Genomic DNA, 21,098 nt, shown 5'->3' with positions numbered 1-21,098 from the left:
TCAATAAGCTCTGTCTCCCGAGGCCTGGCGTGAACACACGTCCTGTACTTGTGACCTGCTGGTCGCAGCGTCTACGAGAAAGCAGAACACACAGGTATGGATGACGGACGATGGAAATAATCAGTATATTTAAAATACATTTGGGACAGAGCAGAAAGGAAAAAGGAAAGGGTTTTGTTTTTTGGTTGTACTCTAGTGATCATTCGGTAAGTCTTAATTGGCAGTAAATCATAATTGGATCTCTTAGATATGGTTGTATGATTGGAAGTCGTTTATGGATTGGTTTCACTGTGATCCTGTCTCTAACCTGCAGGGTAAATACCGGAACATTGATGACAGACTAGAGAAAGAGAAACAGACCCTTAATGGAGACCCCCAGCACTGATCATGCATCTTACCTTTGCAGGCATCATAAAGCTGGAAGAGATGTATTGTATGTTGAATTAGATTAGAACGATTACGACGTGGTACCAATTCGACAGTCTTTCTTCATGTTGATTGATGATGTCCACTGTTTATTTTCCTTACAACTCTGCATTTCAACTGCAGTACCTACGCATACAATTATGGTTGTGTAGGTAATCGCAGCACCCACACACACACACACACACACACACACACACACACACACACACACACACACACGCACACACACACACACACACACACACACACACACACAAGAACCCTTTGCATAATCCTGTCAATAAAATGAGGTCAATGTACACAATGTTATTTACAGAAGAATCAATTATCTTGGCACAAAGGCATGCAGGCCATCCATTTATTGCATCCGGCCAGAATGAGATGTTTTTTACAGACCTGCTACAGCCACAGAATCCACAGTTTTTGTTGTCAGAGCATTTGATTGATTTATTGGTGTCGGGATGTTAAAATAAGAAACAATATTAAATAAACTGCCTACCCCAGCTTTAATTAAAAAGGATAACATAATATTCCTTTGGCACAAAGACCATACACACACACACACACACACACACACACGGAGAAAGCGAGTGTGAGCGGGAGCACTCCTCACCTCATTGTGAGGTATGCAGTGATGGAAGTCCACCGTTCCAGAGACTAACCGCTGGGTTCTGCTGGAGTAGAGTTGCCTGGGGATCTGCAGATGAACACACCACCGATGCATCAACAACACACTTCTGTAGGTTTCATATGAACCCTGAATGCTCCCATGGGTAATAGGACCGAAACAACACGGCTCGTCTCGGTTCAGAAGCCATCCTGCTACTTGAAGAACACGATGGATCAGACAGGTGAACACTCTGGCAGACCTTACCTTCCACGACCAGGGGGGAGTTTGATCTAGAAATCGTTCTCTCCTGAGTTCAGCCCGAGGCTCTGGATTTAAGTATTGTGATTTCATATCATGGCCATATGAGGGTTAAGGAGAAAAGCTTCAGTTCAACAATCACTTCATATACAACGACTCTTTTCTGTAATCTATTGAATGAAGAAATTAGAAAAATACATTTTCTTTTCGGTTGAGATGAACTACTGAAGTGTTAGTATTCAACCACAACAATCTGAGGTTAAAGAGAAGAAGGTTATTCAAGACCCATCAGAGGGCATGTTAGCCGACGACGAGCTACGGTTAGTTGACTGTTGAAGGCTTTGGGTTAACCGGTTAGCGGCGGCGCGGTACTGGTTACCTCGATACTCAGATGGATATTCTCTATCGAGCCAAACGTGTCCAGCTCGGACTGCTGGGTCTGGGACGACCCAGAGCTGGAGCTGGGGTATTGTAACGTGGACACCTGGGTCAACACACCCTCGTCATTCTCAAACACCGGGTTCTCTCTCAGAGTATTCTCAAAGGCATAGGGGGCGAGGCCGGGCCTGGGAGCACAGGGGAACACGCTGGTGAACAGGTACCCAACAGAAACCACAGTCCCACTACTAAACACCACAGTCCCACTACTTAACCCTACTACTAAACCCCACCGTTCCACCACTAAACCCCACAGTTCCTCTACTAAACCCCACAGTTCCTCTACTAAACCCCACCGTTCCACTACTAAACCCCACAGTTCCTCTACTAAACCCCACAGTTCCTCTACTAAACCCCACAGTCCCACAACTAAACCCCACAGTTCCTCTACTAAACTCCACCGTTCTACTACTAAACCCCACAGTTCCTCTACTAAACCCCACAGTTCCTCTACTAAACCCCACAGTCCCACAACTAAACCCCACAGTTCCTCTACTAAACTCCACCGTTTTACTACTAAACCCCACAGTTCCTCTACTAAACCCCACCGTCCAACAACTAAACCCCACAGTTCCTCTACTAAACCCCACAGTTCCTCTACTAAACCCCACAGTCCCACAACTAAACCCCACAGTTCCTCTACTAAACTCCACCGTTCTACTACTAAACCCCACAGTTCCTCTACTAAACCCCACAGTTCCTCTACTAAACCCCACAGTCCCACAACTAAACCCCACAGTTCCTCTACTAAACTCCACCGTTTTACTACTAAACCCCACAGTTCCTCTACTAAACCCCACCGTCCAACAACTAAACCCCACAGTTCCTCTACTAAACCCCACAGTTCCTCTACTAAACCCCACAGTTCCTCTACTAAACCCCATAGTTCCTCTACTAAACCCCACAGTTCCTCTACTAAACCCCACCGTCCAACAACTAAACCCCACAGTCCCACTACTAAACCCCGCCGTCCCACCACTAAACCCCAGCGCTGGTGTCCACTTACACCAGTGTCACAGCCTTCCTGGTCTGAACGCATTTCTTGTTGACGAAGAGGAGGATGGCGAGCACGCTGCCCACCAGACAGAGGCTGCCCACCAGGCAGCCCGCGATCAGGGAGGGATCCAGGGGGATGGACACCAGCTCAGTGCAGCGCTCCCCGTGGTAGTGCCAGGACCGGCCCACAGGGCACCTGGAAGCACCACACAGTCAGGGTCAGGGTCAGGGTCAGGGTTAGGGTTAGGGGGAGCCTAAGGGTTAGGGTTTCCCGCTTTCATTTAGTCATTCATTAAAGGTGACATATTACACCACCAGGTGTGAGTGTGATTAGCCGTTACAAACCGTTTTGAAAAATCGGAACATTCATTAATCTATATATTCATTCATGAATTCCTGCAACCCTCATTCATTGATTTATTGATTCGAGCAATCATTTGTGGATTCATTGATCTCTGCATTCATGTATTCCTTCATTCCTTCATTCATCCATTCATCCGTTCACATGCACGGTGGTCTTACCTGCAGGTGGCGCCGTGCCCGAGGACGATGTGGCAGACGCCGTCGTTGAGGCAGTAGTCCGGCTGCAGGGTGCAGACGCTCTGGCAGGGCCGGCCGCCGCTGGCCAGGAAGCCGGGGTCACAGACACACTCTGCCTCCCCCGTCCAGCTGTTGACCACGCAGCGCGAGGACTCACCGCACGCTAGGAACTTACAGGGGTCTGCCTGGTCCTCTGGGAACAGGATCACACGGGGAGGTGAGACACATGAGGGGGGAGACGGGGAGGTGAGACACATGAGCGGGGATACAGGGAGGTGAGACACATGAGGGGGAGGTGAGACACATGAGGGTGGAGACAGGAGGTGAGACAAACAAGGGGGGGACAGGAAGGTGAGACACATGAGGGGGAGGTGAGACACACGAGGGTGGAGACGGGGAGGTGAGACACATGAGGGTGGAGACGGGGAGGTGAGACACATGAGGGCGGAGACGGGGAGGTGAGACAGGAGTGTGGAGACGGGAGGTGAGACACATGAGGGTGGATACGGGGAGGTGAGACACATGAGGGTGGAGACAGGAAGGTGAGACACATGAGCGTGGAGACAGGGGGGTGAGACACATGAGGGTGGAGACAGGGGGGTGAGACACATGAGGGTGGAGACAGGAACACAGCGTGGACACAAGGGTGAAGATTTTGGTAACCGTTTGAATTAATAAAACATCAGAAGCCTTGTTTATTTATATCAGGTTCTTTCAGGGCGTCACCACACATGCTAAATGCCAAAGTTTAGAGGTATTTGACCAGGAGTCGGACGAAAGAGGCATAAATCTTAATTGAGGAGTAAATTTGACCATTTCTTAATTTGAAATAAATGACATTGCCAAGACTGCAGAGAAGAGAGAACGAGTTTAAAATGTGTCCAGTCAATGCATGTAATTAAAAAAGTTTAAAATGTTTTCCTTCAAGAATCCCAAAAGTGTAGGATGGAACCTTAACAAGCGTAGCACTGCTCTAAGCCTGGTGACTCAAACCAGCCCAGGGAGAAGCTCTTCGCTGACGTCTCAATACATCAGCAACACTCACACTGGTTCGACTCCCGGCAGTCCTGACCTGTCTCCACCCTGCAGCAAGAGGCCCACAACAGCTCCCATCTAACATCTAACCCTGAATGTTCAATCTAACATCTAACCCTGAATGTTCCATCTAACATCTAACCCTGAATGTTCCATCTAACATCTAACCCTGAATGTTCCATCTAACATCTAACCCTGAATGTTCCATCTAACATCTAACCCTGAATGTTCCATCTAACATCTAACCCTGAATGTTCCATCTAACATCTAACCCTGAATGTTCCATCTAACATCTAACCCTGAATGTTCCATCTAACATCTAACCCTGATGTTCCATCTAACATCTAACCCTGATGTTCCATCTAACATCTAACCCTGATGTTCGTCCAGCTGCAGGTAGCTGTGGACTAAAGTCTCTGCTTTAAGTGACTAAATCGAAATGAGAATGATGAGGACATGTGTCAACTCACTGGAAGTCGCTTGGGACAAAATATGTTTTGTGAACCCCACCCGGCAGCCTGTGAACCCCACCCGGCAGCCTGTGAACCCCACCCAGCAGCCTGTGAACCCCACCCGGCAGCCTGTGAACCCCACCCGGCAGCCTGTGAACCCCACCCGGCAGCCTGTGAACCCCACCCAGCAGCCTGTGAACCCCACCCGGCAGCCTGTGAACTCCCCCCCGGCAGTCTGTGTACCCCACCCAGCAGCCTGTGAACCCCACCCGGCAGCCTGTGAACCCCACCCGGCAGCCTGTGAACCCCACCAAGCGAACTATTAACCCCTCGTACATTGCTCCACGTCCAGAGGGCAGACTATGAGAGATTCAGACCTGGTTCTATGTCCAGAGAGCGGACGATGAAGGGTTCGGACCTGGTTCTATGTCCGGGGAGTGGACTATGAGAGACTTGTACCTGGTTCTATGTCCAGGGAGCGGACTAAGAGAGACATGTACCTGGTTCTATGTCCAGGGAGCGGACTAAGAGAGACTCGTACCTGGTTCTATGTCCAGGGAGCGGACTAAGAGAGACTTGTACCTGGTTCTATGTCCAGAGAGCGGACGATGAAGGGTTCGGACCTGGTTCTATGTCCGGGGAGTGGACTATGAGAGACTTGTACCTGGTTCTATGTCCAGGGAGCGGACTAAGAGAGACTTGTACCTGGTTCTATGTCCAGGGAGCGGACTAAGAGAGACTTGTAACTGGTTCTATGTCCAGGGAGCGGACGATGAAGGGTTCGGACCTGGTTCTATGTCCGGGGAGTGGACTATGAGAGACTTGTACCTGGTTCTATGTCCAGGGAGCGGACTAAGAGAGACTTGTACCTGGTTCGATGTCCAGGGAGCGGACTAAGAGAGACTCATACCTGGTTCTATGTCCAGGGAGCGGACTAAGAGAGACTTGTACCTGGTTCTATGTCCAGGCTGCGGCTGTCGATCTTGATGTCTAGCCTCTTGGCGGCGCCGCCACAGAACTCCTCCAGGACGCAGTGAACCGCCTCGGTCACGTTGTAGGGGACGGGCCGGTCCAGCTTCATCCTGCTGTTCACCACCACGCTCCCGTTACGGAAGTTCAGGATCTCCAGCTGCTTGAAGCCCGTCAGGTTGGACTGCAGGTAGGGGAGGAGCTGGAGGACAGATAGGCGGAGATCCATGTTGTTCAGACAAGGTAAACGGTAGAATACACATCAGGCTATACAGGCCATTTAAATGAAAATTATGAAACAATTAAGTTAGTCTCTGTTACAAATCAATTTCTAATGGAATGGATCAATATAAAGTTACTCTTTTTTCTAGAACCGAATGACAGAAAGAAACAGAATGACTTTGTGGTGCCTTTGTAGCTCATCTTTTAATCATGAATGCCTACCACATCCTATGGGAGGGGAAGGGTGAATTGATTCTTGATTCTGGGAGGAGAACGTTTTCCATCAACATGTTAATTGAAAAGTGAACTCTGTCTGTTTAGTTTATTAGAGTTTATTCAATGGAGCACTTGGACAACGAGTTCATCCTCCTGAGAACAAGACCGGGGAGGGGAGCGGGCCACAGCCAGAGAGCAGGAGGGAGCTCAGTTAGTGCAGGGGTGGGGAGGTGGGGAGGGGGCGGAGCTGGATGGGGAGGGGGCGGAGCTGGATGGGGGAGGGGGCGGAGCTGGATGGGGGAGGGGGCGGAGCTGGGAAGAGCCCTGCAGAAGGTGTTATGGGGTGTTCCAGATACCTCGTACACCACCCGCACGAGTTGTTCTTGTGACGTAATTTCCTGGCTTGTACCACTTATAGCGTTCCCGTTTGTCTTTGTGATTGTGTCATGTCGTTGGCTAGTCATTGTTAGATACATTAGCCTCTTTAGCAAACTAGTTCGAAAACAAACAATACAACTTTACATTGTATTGCCCGCACAGCAAAACCGTGCAATGCATAAATTAGTGACTGGAAAAAAGTAGCAATGTAATCAAGTGTGTAAGCGCATTTAAAATCGACATTAGAATGACCAACGTGGTACAAATACAAAGAAAATAAAGCTCTTTACGGGCGCTGCCATTTTTGTTGTAGAGTCATACGGTCAGCCTCACTAAACTCAGCATACTCTCAGAATTCCAAGTGGGACGTTCCTCTGGGAAATGCCGCAGGAAGCTCGGAGATTTCTCCACTTGCAACTCGTGCGGGTGGTGTACGAGGCATCTTGAACACACCATTACTCTGAGAACATTGGAACATTTACTATAAACTGTGATTAAGGTACTGGAAAATGAGGAGAATGAAATAGAGAAATGATGCACAGCCGAAGCACTATGGACCAATGATAACCTCTGAGTCTCATTTGGTTCTTATAAAACTGTACAAACTGGATGTACACTATAATGTATGGCTAGAGACACACTACAGCTGAAGGGTACCAATTCACACTGCCTTGCCAGAAAACGTTAAATCTATGATTGTACATGCAATTCCTTTTGTTGAATAAATTGGAAAGATGCTGCTAAAAGCTCAACTACAGCCCATTATTCCTTTTAGAAGTGAAATCAAGATCCCCGAAAAAGTCAGCAATCCTCATATAGTATTGCTCAAGTTTGAACCAAGTAATGTGAACGCACACTGAGGTGAGCCCTGCCAGAGCAGCCCACCACCAGGTGAGCCGGGAGATTAGTTTGCTGCTCTCTGCTCTCTGCCCCGTGCCTCGCTGCAGGGCAGCAGATAAGAGGCCCCTGAACACTGGTCTGATGCTCCCTGCAAAAGGGCCCTCAGACTGCAGAGGACCAGGGTAACTAAGGGAAAGAGGCAGAGAGAGACAGAGAGAGACAGAGAGAGACAGAGAGAGAGAGAGAGACAGAGACAGAGAGAGAGAGAGAGAGAGAGAGAGAGAGAGAGAGAGAGAGGCCCCTGAACACTGGTCTGATGCTCCCTGCACAACGGCCCTCAGACTGCAGAGGACCAGGGTCACTAAGGGAAAGAGACAGAGAGAGACAGAGAGACAGAGACAGAGAGAGACAGAGAGAGACAGAGAGAGAGAGAGAGAGAGAGAGATCGATACAAGAAGAATGACTTGCAGGCCTCTCAGTCTGAGTCCTGCCCCCCCCCCCATTTGTCCCAGTGACTGTTCACTACACCTGCTGCCTGTCAGCGGGCTTCATGTAGCTACCATGATGCTGGTCTTCATGTGGCTAGCATGATGCTAGGATCAGAAACATGACAACAAGCGAAGCAGCTCATCGAGGTACGCTTGTATCTACTGGTTCTTGCTTTGGAAAACCTAGCAAAGCACAACCTCATTTTAAGGGAACCTCAATATCAAATATACATTTTAAACATCAAGTGAGAATAAAGTGCCATTCATGAATTATATTAATTAAGTGTTAAACCTCCATTTCCAATGTTATTGGTTGCTTCACAAACCAGTAGGTACAGCCGTAAGGTGACACAGATACAAGGAGGGATTCCTATACTAATATGATAACGTCAATCCCTTATCCACCTAAACATCAGAATAGGACCTTTTAAATGGGCTAGGAACTACCGGGTTCTTCTTTGGCAGAAAAGTAATTTAAAACAGCAGTTTTACGGGTTAGCGTTTTTAGCGTTATCGTCTTTAAGCCCATTTAAAAACATACAATTCCAAAGGTAACAGATTACAAATATAAACAAATATCAACTTACCATTGCAAACTTCTGGCCACATTAGTTTTGCCAGAAAGAATTTTCTAGAAGATTCAAGCGAAATATGATCGATCATAATGTTTCATTACTAATGGTTTGGGCATCCATTTTAAGATTGGAGATGGAGAGTTTCAGTGACTTCATGTGACTTTTCTTTTGGGATAGATTTAAAAATGTTTCTAGATACTTTTCAAAGAGATAAAATATTTATTCATCTCTGTTAAAATGTCTTTATTCTTATCTACGAAGAAGACATTTCTAAAGCAAAGAAATTCTGCCTAAACTCTGATAGCATCAAAGCTGAAGCACAGAACAACTCCCTGATCCTAAACTCTGATATAATTAAATATATAGCACAGAACAGCTCACAGAGCCTAAACCCAGATAGCATTAAAGCTATAGTACAGAAACTCAGAGGTTTCTGCCTTAACTCAGATAGCATTGAAGCTATAGCACAGAACAGTACCAGAACCTAAACTCCGATAGCATTAAAGATATAGACCAGAACAGCTCCCAGAGGTATCTGCCTAAACTCAGATAGCATTAAAGCTATAGCACAGAACAGCCACCAGAGCCTAAACTCTGATAGCATTAAAGCTATAGCAAGCCTAAACTCTGATAGCATTAAAGCTATAGCACAGAACATCTCCCAGAGGTTTCTGCCTAAACTCAGATAGCATTAAAGCTATAGCACAGAAACTCAGAGGTTTCTACCTAGACTCTTATATCATTAAAGCTTGAGCACAGAACAGCTCACAGAGGTTTCTGCCCAATCTCAGATAGCATTTAAGCTATAGCACAGAACAACCCCCAGAGCCTAAACTCAGATAGCATTACAGCTATAGCGCCAACTGGAGTAACTTCCCGTCTCCCATAAAGCCTGACCCCTTCAGCCCAGCTTACAGTCGCTTTCCTTCTTGGCATCGCTGAGGGCAGCAGGGAAATCCAATTTGTATTGATATTCTGTAGCAGTTGGAGGGTAAGGCGTTTACATAACACTGGGCAGCATAGGGCACTGCTCAGCCAGGTCTAAAGATAGGTTTCCCTGGTCATCCTTAAGTCTTTTAAGCCTTCAAACTATATTGATGTCAATTGATTCTTCATTAAGACACATCTCAATTTCAAATGAGAGAAATGCATAATTTTGTCCAGCAGTTGTGACTAACTTAACCCTTTAATATGGGAGCATGGTATTGGCTTATTGGACAAGACAGCAAGATGCTGTGTGGCTTTCATACTGCAGTTGATGAACTAAATGTATTTGACCATAATCCGTATTCATGTCAAGATATTTGCCACTGTTTTACCCTACTCCAGCAAACAGATTCTACGATGCTGTGCGATTGATCTGAATGCGCTTAAAAGAACAACTGTTATAGTCCTAGCAACACATGTTAGTGGCCTAGCATCACATGTTAGTGGCCTAGTAACACCTGTTGATAGCCTAGCAACACCTGTAATTGGCCTAGCAACACCTGTTAGTGGCCTAGAAACATCTGTGGTGGCGGCCATCTCCCAAAGCCTCTGCCCTCTCAGCACGCTCCCTCCCAGCACTCGAGGGCTGGTTGATGTTGGGCTAAGCGGATTGAACTGCTAATAGGCCACTGTGTGTTGTGCTTGTAATAACGAGCCGCACTCTAAGCTTCTTACACTAGTCAGAAACCTCTGCACCACCACACTACCTGAATCCCCAAGCAGGTCTTGTGATTTTGACCAGCTCTAACCAATATTCACATTAATTTCACCTGTTGCTTATGGTAAACATGGATGGCAAGTGTAGCAAAAAAATGATGTCTTTAATGTGCAGCACAATGCCCTGCCCTTAGAACAAACATACAAGAGAAACCGTTCAAATACCAATAGGTCATCTACTCATGCCATTTAGGAACAAAGTATTTTCTACAAGGTACAAAATAAAAAAGACCAGCAATTACTTCCTAAACATTGAATGAGTTCAGAACAAACCTCCCTTCATTCTCTTGGTCCAGAAAACTAGAAAACACATGTGATCAACTACAATTCTGGTGTGGTTGACAGCAAATAGAAGAGCAAACTTCCCTATAGAAGTAAAAGCTTTAGCACATCGCAACGAATGAAGGCCACAAAAGAACAAACACCTAGCACATGAACATGTTTCATGGCATTAAACCTTATAAATAAAACAAAGATAGAAGGTCTGTGATCTAATGGAGGAATCTTTAGTTCTTAAGTTTGTTTTAGTCAGAAATGTTAACTTCTCCCGGCGTTAGCGACAGAGCAGAAGACGTTAGTAGAGCGGGTGAACGGCAGAGGCGTGAGAGGGTGAATAGTTCCAATATGGAATGAGTACCGGGATGGAGGCTAGGGTCCGCAGTCGTGGCCCAGACTTACTGGAGGCTCCGGGGAATGCCCTCCGCTCGCTAGATGAGTGCTGCGTCTAAGTAGAGCACACGTGTTTAACCAGCATTTCTGACCGGCCGCCATGGTACATTTGATGTGATACATAACAGTATTTGATTGACTCGGATTGACTAAGGATGAAACACTCGACTGGAATCTGAAGGACTACATGTCCCAGTCATTTGTACCGCGTTTTATTTATCGGTGCGAAAGAAAAATAGCAGCTGTGAGAATAAAGCATATTGGTGAGAGAACATCATGATGAGGAAGCCATCATGAATCATATATTTGTTTGGAGCTTACAAAGATCAAAGGCCTATCATGAGCCCCCCCCCGTCAGGATTCCTCATCCAACCCCCCCCCCGCCTACGAAACCTCTCAGCCCCAGGGCTCAATGGCAGGTTAATGCAGGTCTGAACGTGACAGTGTGTCAGCTTTTCAGACCACAGCCCCTAACATGACAGTGTGTCAGCTGTTCAGACGACCGCTCCTAAAGTCACAGTGTGCCAGCTGTTCAGACCACAGCCCCTGACGTGACAGTGTGTCAGCTGTTCAGACCACAGCCCCTGACGTGACAGTGTGTCAGCTGTTCAGACCACAGCCCCTGACGTGACAGTGTGTCAGCTGTTCAGACCACAGCCCCTGACCTGACAGTGTGCCAGCTGCTCAGACGACCACCCCTAGCGCTACATTGTGTCAGACTACCTCAGCAGCCGCCACAACACGGCGTGCAGCAGTAAGACGTGGAGCGCCACAGCGTGTTTACCTACCAGCTCCAGGAAGGTGTTCTCCAGAGATCGGTACTCGGTAGAGTTCTTGTTGAACAGGTCGTCGGAGAACATCATGTTAGTGACCCTCAAGCTAAAGAACACCACTAACTCCTTGTTGAGGTCCAGGGCGGTCCCCAGGGGCCCAGTGCTCATCTGCCTCGCCGCCGGCGTGGCCCCCGACTCCTGGGGCCGCTCGTCCGACTGGGCGGGAAACCCGCTGCCGCTGTCCTCCTCTCCTCCTGTGACCCGCGCCTCCGTCCCGGTAACGCTCTCCTCGTCCTGTCCGTCGGGGACCACAGCCACGGGCCCCTCCATCAGAGGCGGAGTCACCCCGCCGCTGTGGACCGGCTCCTCCTCTTCCTCGATCGCGTTGGTGCCGTCGGTGGGACCGGGTGGTCGGACCGCCCCGTGGGTCTCCTCCGGTTCCTCACTGCCCCAGGGAGTCGAGACCTCTGCTGCCCCCATGAATCCATCTATGGCCCCTGCCATGAGGGGTTCTGTTGAGGAGATCCATGGGGGTCCAGGAGAGGACGTGTCCACGGGGTCCACCTCTCCCGGCGGGTCCAGGTCCTCCACTGCGGCTGGGGAGCAAAGAGGGGGGGGCCGCAGCAGAGGAGAAAGGGGAAGTCAGAAGATAGCTTTGTGATCATCACAATGAAGGACTAGGAGGAGACTAGTTCAAGGTACTGTAGATGAGATTATTATTTGAATGTACAGAGCAATTGCTCAAAATGCTCTGTAAAATGATCGGCTTCGTGTTGCGGCTGCCTCTTTATGAGACTATTTTGAATTGCGACGGATCCGGCTCATTCCTTACCAATCATAGCATCTTTTACCTGATTAGGTACCTGATTAGAAACGGAGGAGGGAGCATAGAGAGAGGGGACACATCTAGGGTGTCCAGGCTCTTTCTGCTCTCTCTATTTACAAGTCAAGCAGATTTGATTGGAGATTAGTTTGTGGATAAAATAAGATTAGAGCCACGTCAGTCTTACCTTGGGTGACCTGAACTTCAGGTTGAGTCGTGTCCGCCTCACGTTCCCCGCCCCCCTCTGAGGTAGGGCTCTCTCCCGTTAACACCTCCTGGGCCTCTTCTTCTACAGCAGGCATCTCAGCGCTCTCTTCCTCTGCCGATTCCTCGCCAGCGGAAGCCGACGCAGAACCGCTGCCGCTGACGGTTGCTACGGCGACGTCTGGTTCGGCGCTCGGGATGGGGAGGGTGAAGGGCAGAGTGTCCGGCCCCCCCGGGAACTCTTCCAGGGAGTTGTGGAGCACTGCAGCCAGAGTGGGGCGGTACCCTGGAGTGGGGGTTGTCACAGGGACGGATCCCTCCTCTGGGATGGGGAGGAGGGCCTCACTGTCTGCTCCGTCTCCGGGGTAGATGGTGCTCACTGGCCAAACAGATTAGTAAGAATAAACAACAAATGTTATACTATCTGATGTGGGGAAGCCGTTCGTCTCTTAAGGCCCTTACACACCAACCAGATTGTCGGTCATCAGACAGTATTGCGAGATCGGTGACCTGAGTCTGCATGGTGTGTGCTGTGCGATCGGCCGTCGTCAAAGCCGTCGGTGATCTTTTCAAGCGGACGGTGTTCTTTTCAGCCGATTGCACATGTTGAATCGGCAATGCCAAAAACGATCCGACTGCCGTTTCTCGCCAGACTGTCCGACGACCGATAATCTGGTTGGTGTGTCAGGGCCATTACATGTCATGTGTTTAGCAGACACTTTTCTCTAAAGCAATTTGCTGTGCATCTTTATCTAGATATAACTAATTAAGGAGCTTTGTAAGGCGTTCCGGCATCTTGCTCACGAGTGCCCTCGTGAGACTCCGTCTCCCCTTTGTCTTGGTTTATCCAGCATTTTGCCTCAATAATGAGAATGTGAACATGGTCCACAGGATGCTTACCGGCCTCAAAGCTGAGGGTTTGCAGGTCCAGAGGCAGGGAGGTCTCCTGCCTCAAGGCATTGGCCACGATGAACTTCAGCTTGGGTCCGTTGGGGTTCTCCTCCACAGCGGAACCCGGTTCCACCAAGACCTCCGAATCTTCCCCGAGCTCGGTGTGGCCGTTGAACACCACGGCGCAGCGCACCGATACGTCTTCAGATCTGAGCGACAAGAGCAGATGAGTCACACGGTACCTTCAAGGTGAGGTCAAGGCACAGGCCCCGGGGACTCTTTGTAAATCTCTGAACGTAGTGTTGCATTTATCGAATTGTGTTGTGTTGTATTGATTTGTATTTGAAGGGCCAAATTCCACGAAGCAAGTTATTTCTTGTACAAAGACCTTATTAGAAACATACATGACTCACCTAAATCCTAGAACACGTATTTCTTTGAATCCTGGAACTTTCTGGAAAACATGAAGCATCTACAAGAGGAAGGAAATACAGACTGAACAATGAAATGTTTGTGTGGGTGTGGAATGTGTTGTGCTGCATCTGAAGTAGGGCAGACCCCTCATACCCTTCAATATAGTCAACTACAATATGGAGCGTTTTAAAATGTCCATGGATTTATTCTGTAATTATCTATGAAAAGAGACAAGCAGGACCTTAAAGAAAACTTATTTTTTGTAGAGCTATAGCTCAAATATTCAACGCCAGTGTTTCCGTAGAGTTTAAGAGGCCATGGTGGATGGACATGGGGGGGAATGAGATGATTTGATCTGTTACAAGTGGAAGATAAGCATACAAAACTAAGCTGCAGGTGGGGCTATACCACCATGTCTTATCTACTTATCTACTAAAGTTAAAGGTCCGTTGTGTATAATCCAGCCCACACTCTAGTCTAAATTCTACTAGAAATTAGAACTTGTCTGTTTGTCTATTTGTCTAGTTTTTCTGTTTGACTGTTGTTCTGTTGGACTGTTGGTGTGTTGGTCTGTTGATCTGTTGATCTGTTGGTCTGTTGGTCTGTTGGTCTGTTGGTCTGTTGGTCTGTTGGTCTGTTGGTCTGTTGGTCTGTTGGTCTGTTGGTCTGTTGGTCTGTTGGTCTGTTGGTCTGTTGGTCTGTTGGTCTGTTGGTCTGTTGGTCTGTTGGTCTGTTGGTCTGTTGGTCTGTTGGTCTGTTGGTCTAGTTTTCAGTGGCCGATGAACATCGATCTTGACCGTGTGACCCCGCATATGAGATCCATTCTCCCCATGAACCCTCAGTGAGTGGTCAGTGTTCTCCTACCCGCTGTGTGAGGTCCTGGGTGATCCGGCGGTACTGGGGGAACTCAGAGTGGAGCAGAGCGCTGTAGCCCGGGTCCACCATGGTGACGCTGAACTCCACCACATGCTCCTCACCATTCTCCTGGATCTCGTTCACACCCTCCGTCATCTGGCAACACAGAGCACCATGTTCCTTTGAGTTAGCCATCCAAACCAATAGACATTTATCTGAAGTCAATTTTCTGTTTAAAATCTAAAAAAGGAATCATGTTTATGTTCATTTTAAACAAATTGGACTTAATAGATCAAATAGATATGGACGAAATCGTACTACATGTTAACAACATCAACAATTTGACTTGATGAAGACTGAATGTTCATCTCTTCTTTTGTCCTCTACCTCGGTTGGAAGTGAAACGATTGCAGTCGTCCAAGAACCTGGAAAAGAAAAGAGATTAATTACTTTATTTATCTTGCTTACTCATAGTGTTGAAAAAAAAAATACATCTTCAGTTGAATAAAGCAGTAGTGGTGTTGCTTACATTCCCTCTCTGGATCAGGGAGAGCTTCTTCAGCTCTGGAAATGAGGGTACATAGTCATTATACGTTCCTATAAATATATAATGTATAAATCAACTGGGAAATCCATTTCTGTGGGTATTAGCTCAATAACTGGCAGCGGCCCAAAAAAATAAGCTGTCTGCTTTCAAATCAGTTGTAATTAATAATACACTTATTTTTCTTATAACTTTGTAGAAAAGATTGAAGTAGTAGTCGTTTTTAAAATAGTTGGAATCAATAAAAATGTGTGACTATAAAAACAGCTCAGTCAGTGAGATATTATCATTCTAATGTATTGGCTGTCAGAAGGCTGTATTCATTAGCATTCATTAAAAGCATCAGAATATGAATACATACCCAACAATTTCAGCATGCTCAGCCACTCTCTGAAAGTAGAGAATTGCGAAACAACAATCACAAGTTTCCCCTCAATGAAATATTCAAAGTAAACTTTTATGTGGAGAATGTGGAACAATATTGCAACTATATAGATATTACTTTTTCTTGTACAAAAACAAGCTATGAGGCTCTAAATTTGTACAGCATATGAAACATCATCAGTTGTATTCTATTGAACATATCGAACGCTGAAAGCTGATTAGCTGCTGTGAGACTGACCCGGGCCACCAGGTCAAGGTGCTCCTGTGATTGGCTGAAGTTGAGTGCCAAGGTGTCCATGCACAGGTTCTCATGCTGGCAGGTGTAGAGCCAGGTACTGTACTCCTCCGAGTTAGGAACCCTGTCCAGGAAGACCCGGAAAGCCTCCCATATGGCCTCCTGGCAGACTGAGCACAAACATTTTGTGTCGTGTGTTATACTAAACCAACAGTCAGGGCAGATGCAAGGAGTCGGCCCCCGAGGATAGGCTGAGGACACTGGGGATCGACTGGGATTCGATCACCCTACACTTTGTTCCTCCCCTGAGGACACCCAGCTGTTGTATTGCTTTAGTTTGGTCTTTGAACACGCCAGGAAGCCAAGACACCCCATGTGCCAGATATGTGTGTCAATACTTTATACAAAGAAAACAGACATCGGCTTAGAAGTCACCTTCATGTCAGACAAATAGATTTATGAATTCACTCTTTCATGCAGACAGAATGTGACAAAAGAATATGTGGTGGTGTAGAAGCAGCGACCTGGTTTTCATCTTGGTTTACATATTCAATAGAATGAGCCTCTGTCTTCCTTCTCAACTTCAATATCGCATTGAGCATCACTCCATTAGGTGGGAAGCAGGTGTGTTACTGTAAATGTCATCACATGACATTTACAGATGCTGCGTGTTGTACGCACACACCACTTCGACACGCGTAGATATGTTTTGTCAGATGTTCACCCAGGATCCCTGTGGTGCACCTGATGATCATACAGTATAGTAGCATAGTGTATTGTGGATATATTGGCACCCAATATGACTCTCAATAATCACCTCAGTTCAATCACAATATCAACAGTGTCTCATAGAGACGATCATACAGTAAATCTGACAGTAGCCTAACATCTCAAATGTAGGATGTAGCCTACAATCTACTGAGGCTGAAAGTAGTTTGTAGCCTCTTTCTAATGAAGATGGAAGTAAGATGAAGCCTATGATATTCGTAATCAATTTCAATGCATGCTGACCTTTCAGAAAAGGTTTATATTTTGAACAACATTTAGGTTCACAACCATGCCCACTGACTCTGTCCCAGGGACAACAGTTGGAGATGATCGTCTGCAACTCACTCTGGTGCAATTACTAATACAAATAAAAAATATGAATCAATAATATAAGTGAACGAGAAACTATTTAGAATCCAATGAGAACATCCAATGTTACGTTCCCATTCGTAACCCTCCCGTTATGAGTGCCCCTCCGCCGTACCTCTGAGTTTGTAGTAAGCCCGGTGGCTGGTGATCACCTCCTTCATGTTCTCCTGCGGGCACACCTTCACCCCCGTGCTGAGCGCCGCCACAGACCTCTGGCTCCGCGGCCGGTGCTGCGGCGCCCTGACGGTAGCCGGCTCCGTCGGGCGAGGAGCTTCCAGGAAGTGTCGGTATTTCACATCTCTCAGGCCCGGAAGAGCCTGGTCCTGAACGTCTACAACATCAACAAAATCACACATCCACACACAATCACACATTATTATGTGTTATAAAAGTGCCTTTTGTAACTTTATGTCTGTGCGGGTCAAATGTGAATGAAATACTATACTATATCAGTAATAAGTTGAATTATTACAAGGGCCTTGTATGTTACAACTGAACATAAACCTTACTTTGATGTACTTTTATGCCAAAGAAAAAAGCTGTGTCACAGTCTCACTCCAACAGACTTGCATCACTGAGAGGTGGAGGTTTGAGAGGAGAGGTGGAGGTTTGAGAGGAGAGGTGGAGGTTTGAGAGGGGAGGTGGAGGTTTGAAGGGAGAGTTGGAGGTTTGAGAGGAGAGGTGGAGGTTTGAGAGGGGAGGTGGAGGTTTGAGAGGAGAGGTGGAGGTTTGAGACGAGTAGTGGAGGTTTGGGACGAGAGGTAGAGCTTTGAGAGACCCAGGTTTGGGGAGAGAGGTGGAGGTTTCAGGGGAGAGGTGGAGGTTTGAGTGGAGTGGTGGAGGTCTCGGGAGAGGTGGAGGTTTGAGATGAGAGGTGGAGGTTTGAAGGGAGAGTTGGAGGTTTGAGATGAGAGGTGGAGGTTTGAGATGAGAGGTGGAGGTTTGAGACGAGTAGTGGAGGTTTGAGATGAGAGGTGGAGCTTTGAGACGAGAGGTAGAGCTTTGAGAGACCCAGGTTTGGGGGAGAGGTGGAGGTCTCAGGGGAGAGGTGGAGGTTTGAGATGAGAGGTGGAGGTTTGAGATGAGAGGTGGAGCTTTGAGAGGAGAGGTGGAGGTTTGAGACGAGAGGTAGAGCTTTGAGAGACCCAGGTTTGGGGGGAGAGGTGGAGGTTTGAGATGAGAGGTGGAGGTTTGAAGGGAGAGTTGGAGCTTTGAGAGGAGAGGTAGAGGTTTGAGAGGAGTGGTGGAGGTTTGAGAGGAGTGGTGGAGGTTTCAGGGGAGAGGTGGAGGTTTGAGAGGAGTGGTGGAGGTTTCAGGGGAGAGGTGGAGATTTGAGAGGAGTGCTGGGGGTTTGAGGGATGAGGTGGAGGTTCGAGGGGAGCGGTGGAGGTTCACGACGACGCCAGGTGGTAAACGTATGTGACCCTATACAGACATTAAGCTGAAGACCTTCAAAACAAAGACTGCAGCTTCTGCTCTGGACCCCAATGTACTTCCTCTTGGATTTATGGTCCGGGACGAATAAGGTTTTAAAACAAGAGTGATGTAGCATGAACAAAAGGAAAATGCATTGACCTTGATAGTTGAATCAATTTCTTGGTTCATCATATTTGTTTCAAACACTAACCTAGACCGACGTTGACATACAAAGTACAAAGTGGCTCCATCTAGCAACAAATGCTAATCACTGCATTACAAATGCATAATACCCTCACAATGGACAATACTGCCAGCCCGGGGACCGTTTGGACCGACACCAGCACATTCCCCTGACAGACTAGGTCTCCGTGAGAGAGGGAGGATCGTGTCCTGTAGCGTTCCAGTAAGCGCCCGGCTGCCCTAATTATCGTAGCGCATTTCCCTTGTTTGCCAGAGACGATGACCACATCGATCACCAATTCCTTGCCCTGCCTTGGTATTATATTTTCTTATGAATATTTTAGACTTCTCTTGAATGCTAGCCTGCACATGCACAGCCCTGGGATCAGGAGGGGGCGGGGGAGATGATTAAATGGGCCCTAATGCTGCGACGGCAGCAGGGGCCTCTTAGCAGAGTTACAAGCCACTAAAGATTAGTGTCCCACGACAGGCAGAACAGGGCAGCTTTTGTTCCCCCCTCTGGGTACTGAACTTTCAGGCTCTGCAAACATGGCAGCCGTAAAATATGTGATTATGATGCTTATTGATGTTGATATTGATGTTTCTATCCAACTGTTTCTTTATAGCCATTTGTAGTTCCATTTATGTCTAATTAGTATGTTTAGCTGTTAGAGACTTGTACACGTCCTACTCATTTCAAAGGGAACAATCAACAGGTTAGTTCAACTCTAGATGTCTTAGTTGTGTTTACTGAAAAGAGGGTTATAGTTAACCAAACTTGTCCTTCAACTTGAGCCGGGGTCAAGTGGATCAGCGGTGCGTTGTAAATCTCCTGTTAGGCACCCTGGTAATGAGAGAATTACTGCTAGCATTACCAAGAGAAGCAATTAACAGAATAAAACTAGTCATTACTGCTCAACTGATGAGCCAGCACTTGAGAGTGATGGAACTTCTTCATAAAGTGTGTCTCTCTAGTTTCTTTAAAGAACAAATTGAAAAAATTAAATAAAATAGCTATATAGATTACCCTTTAAAAGGGTGAAAATCAATTCCCATATTCCCTCCGTCACAGCCTTACCTTTAGTTTGACTGGCTTGAAGTGTCAACAAGAACACGGTGAAGTAAAGCCCAGATTTGGTAAGCATGATGGAGTGGAGGATGTTGTTCATTTCCGGATGGAAGAAGTCATTTGAGAGCCTTGTTATGGACAGTACAATCCAGAGTCTCGTTATCTTACTTCCATAAGCTAGGCATGTAGGAGCCTAACCTTTATTCCACTGACTCCAGTGATTCAGCTCCCGCTCTCCCAGCCAAACGTTGCCCCAAATACAAGTCCACACCTGCCCTTTGAGTGGGCAGCCCACAAGCAGCGAGGATCTGAGTTAGTTCCTCTTTGAAGTAAAGAGAACGCCTTTATCTCATGACCCGTCGTGGGCAAGCCAGAAACCTCCAACCAAGGGGGGAGAAAAGGCAGAAAATGAACGGGCCGATCACCTGCTGAAAGGTTCCTCTTCTCTATTGTCACAACAGGGGGGGTGAGGTTCAAGAAGCAGGCTCTTTTTCTGTAATCTCTTTACCCGTCATCTGCTGCTTGTAATCCTAAGGGCCACGTGGCTGCTGGAGTCATCTCGTTAGAGACACCTTCTTGAGTCACATCTTCTGGGTGGACAAACCGCGCCTAGACACTTTACACTTTCTGCTGTAGTCCAAACTTCCTCACTTTCCAACTCCCCTGTGTTTCCCCCCTTACTCACCCCATAATGCCATTCAGTTTCTCTCTCTCTCTCTCTCTCTCTCTCTCTCTCTCTCTCGCTCTCTCTCTCTCTCCCTCTTTCTCCCTCTCACCAGTTCCGGGACGACCCAGGCTGGCTGCCTAATCAGCTTGTGTTGATGGTCATTGTGTATTTCCAGCTTCCAGTCCAACAATGTGCTCCCTTCTTGTGGTCGCATGGATGACCTGAGCCTTTGAGTTCTGATGATGAATACAGAAAAGTTGGAAGGCTTTCAGCAGCTCGGCCAATATCTTGAAACGCATTGTGTTTTGCCAGCACTGTTTGATACTACTTGAGCTGGATGATGAATTAATACTCATGATGCATTGCATATATGTTGTATATTAGACAAAGAATACCCTTTTCTCAATTAATTTGAATTGGTGATTCCATCTAACATTTCTTGCAAAGTGCAAATTTGGGAATTTTGGTTCCTGAACGATCTTTTGATTTGGATCTCATCCATGGGCCATTTGTTACATTTACACCTGATCCTCTTAGGTTGTTTTTGTTTCACTATAATCACCAAGCTCCATAGTGGATGGCAGCCGTCCAGTTAAAGGGACAGCACATCATTACTGTAGTAGTTTTGGGTCACATGGGGGCAGAACGATGGACCGATGCTGTTGGATGTACCCATTTTACACCTCT

General features: G+C 47.1%; 1 protein-coding gene across 1 annotated transcript; it reads right to left on the bottom strand.

Moving 5' to 3' along the window:
• impg1b (interphotoreceptor matrix proteoglycan 1b) lies at positions 1-19,844 on the bottom strand (the record flags this gene model as incomplete). The annotated part of the gene is made up of 19 exons (XM_079752634.1): positions 1-71; positions 399-417; positions 1,040-1,123; positions 1,674-1,860; positions 2,739-2,924; positions 3,251-3,461; positions 5,707-5,926; positions 10,785-10,871; positions 11,605-12,185; positions 12,600-12,995; positions 13,517-13,716; positions 13,921-13,979; positions 14,786-14,932; positions 15,164-15,201; positions 15,306-15,340; positions 15,682-15,710; positions 15,943-16,109; positions 17,192-17,407; positions 19,754-19,844. The coding sequence occupies 19 exons, from the start codon at positions 19,842-19,844 to the stop codon at positions 1-3; spliced, it is 3,024 nt and encodes a 1,007-aa protein (XP_079608760.1).
• Positions 19,845-21,098: the final 1,254 nt, after the last annotated feature.

The sequence above is a fragment of the Pollachius pollachius genome (genome assembly GCF_949987615.1).
Source record: "Pollachius pollachius genome assembly, chromosome: 15".
Lineage (NCBI taxonomy): Eukaryota > Metazoa > Chordata > Actinopteri > Gadiformes > Gadidae > Pollachius > Pollachius pollachius.
This window is presented reverse-complemented; position numbering and strand designations above follow the sequence as displayed.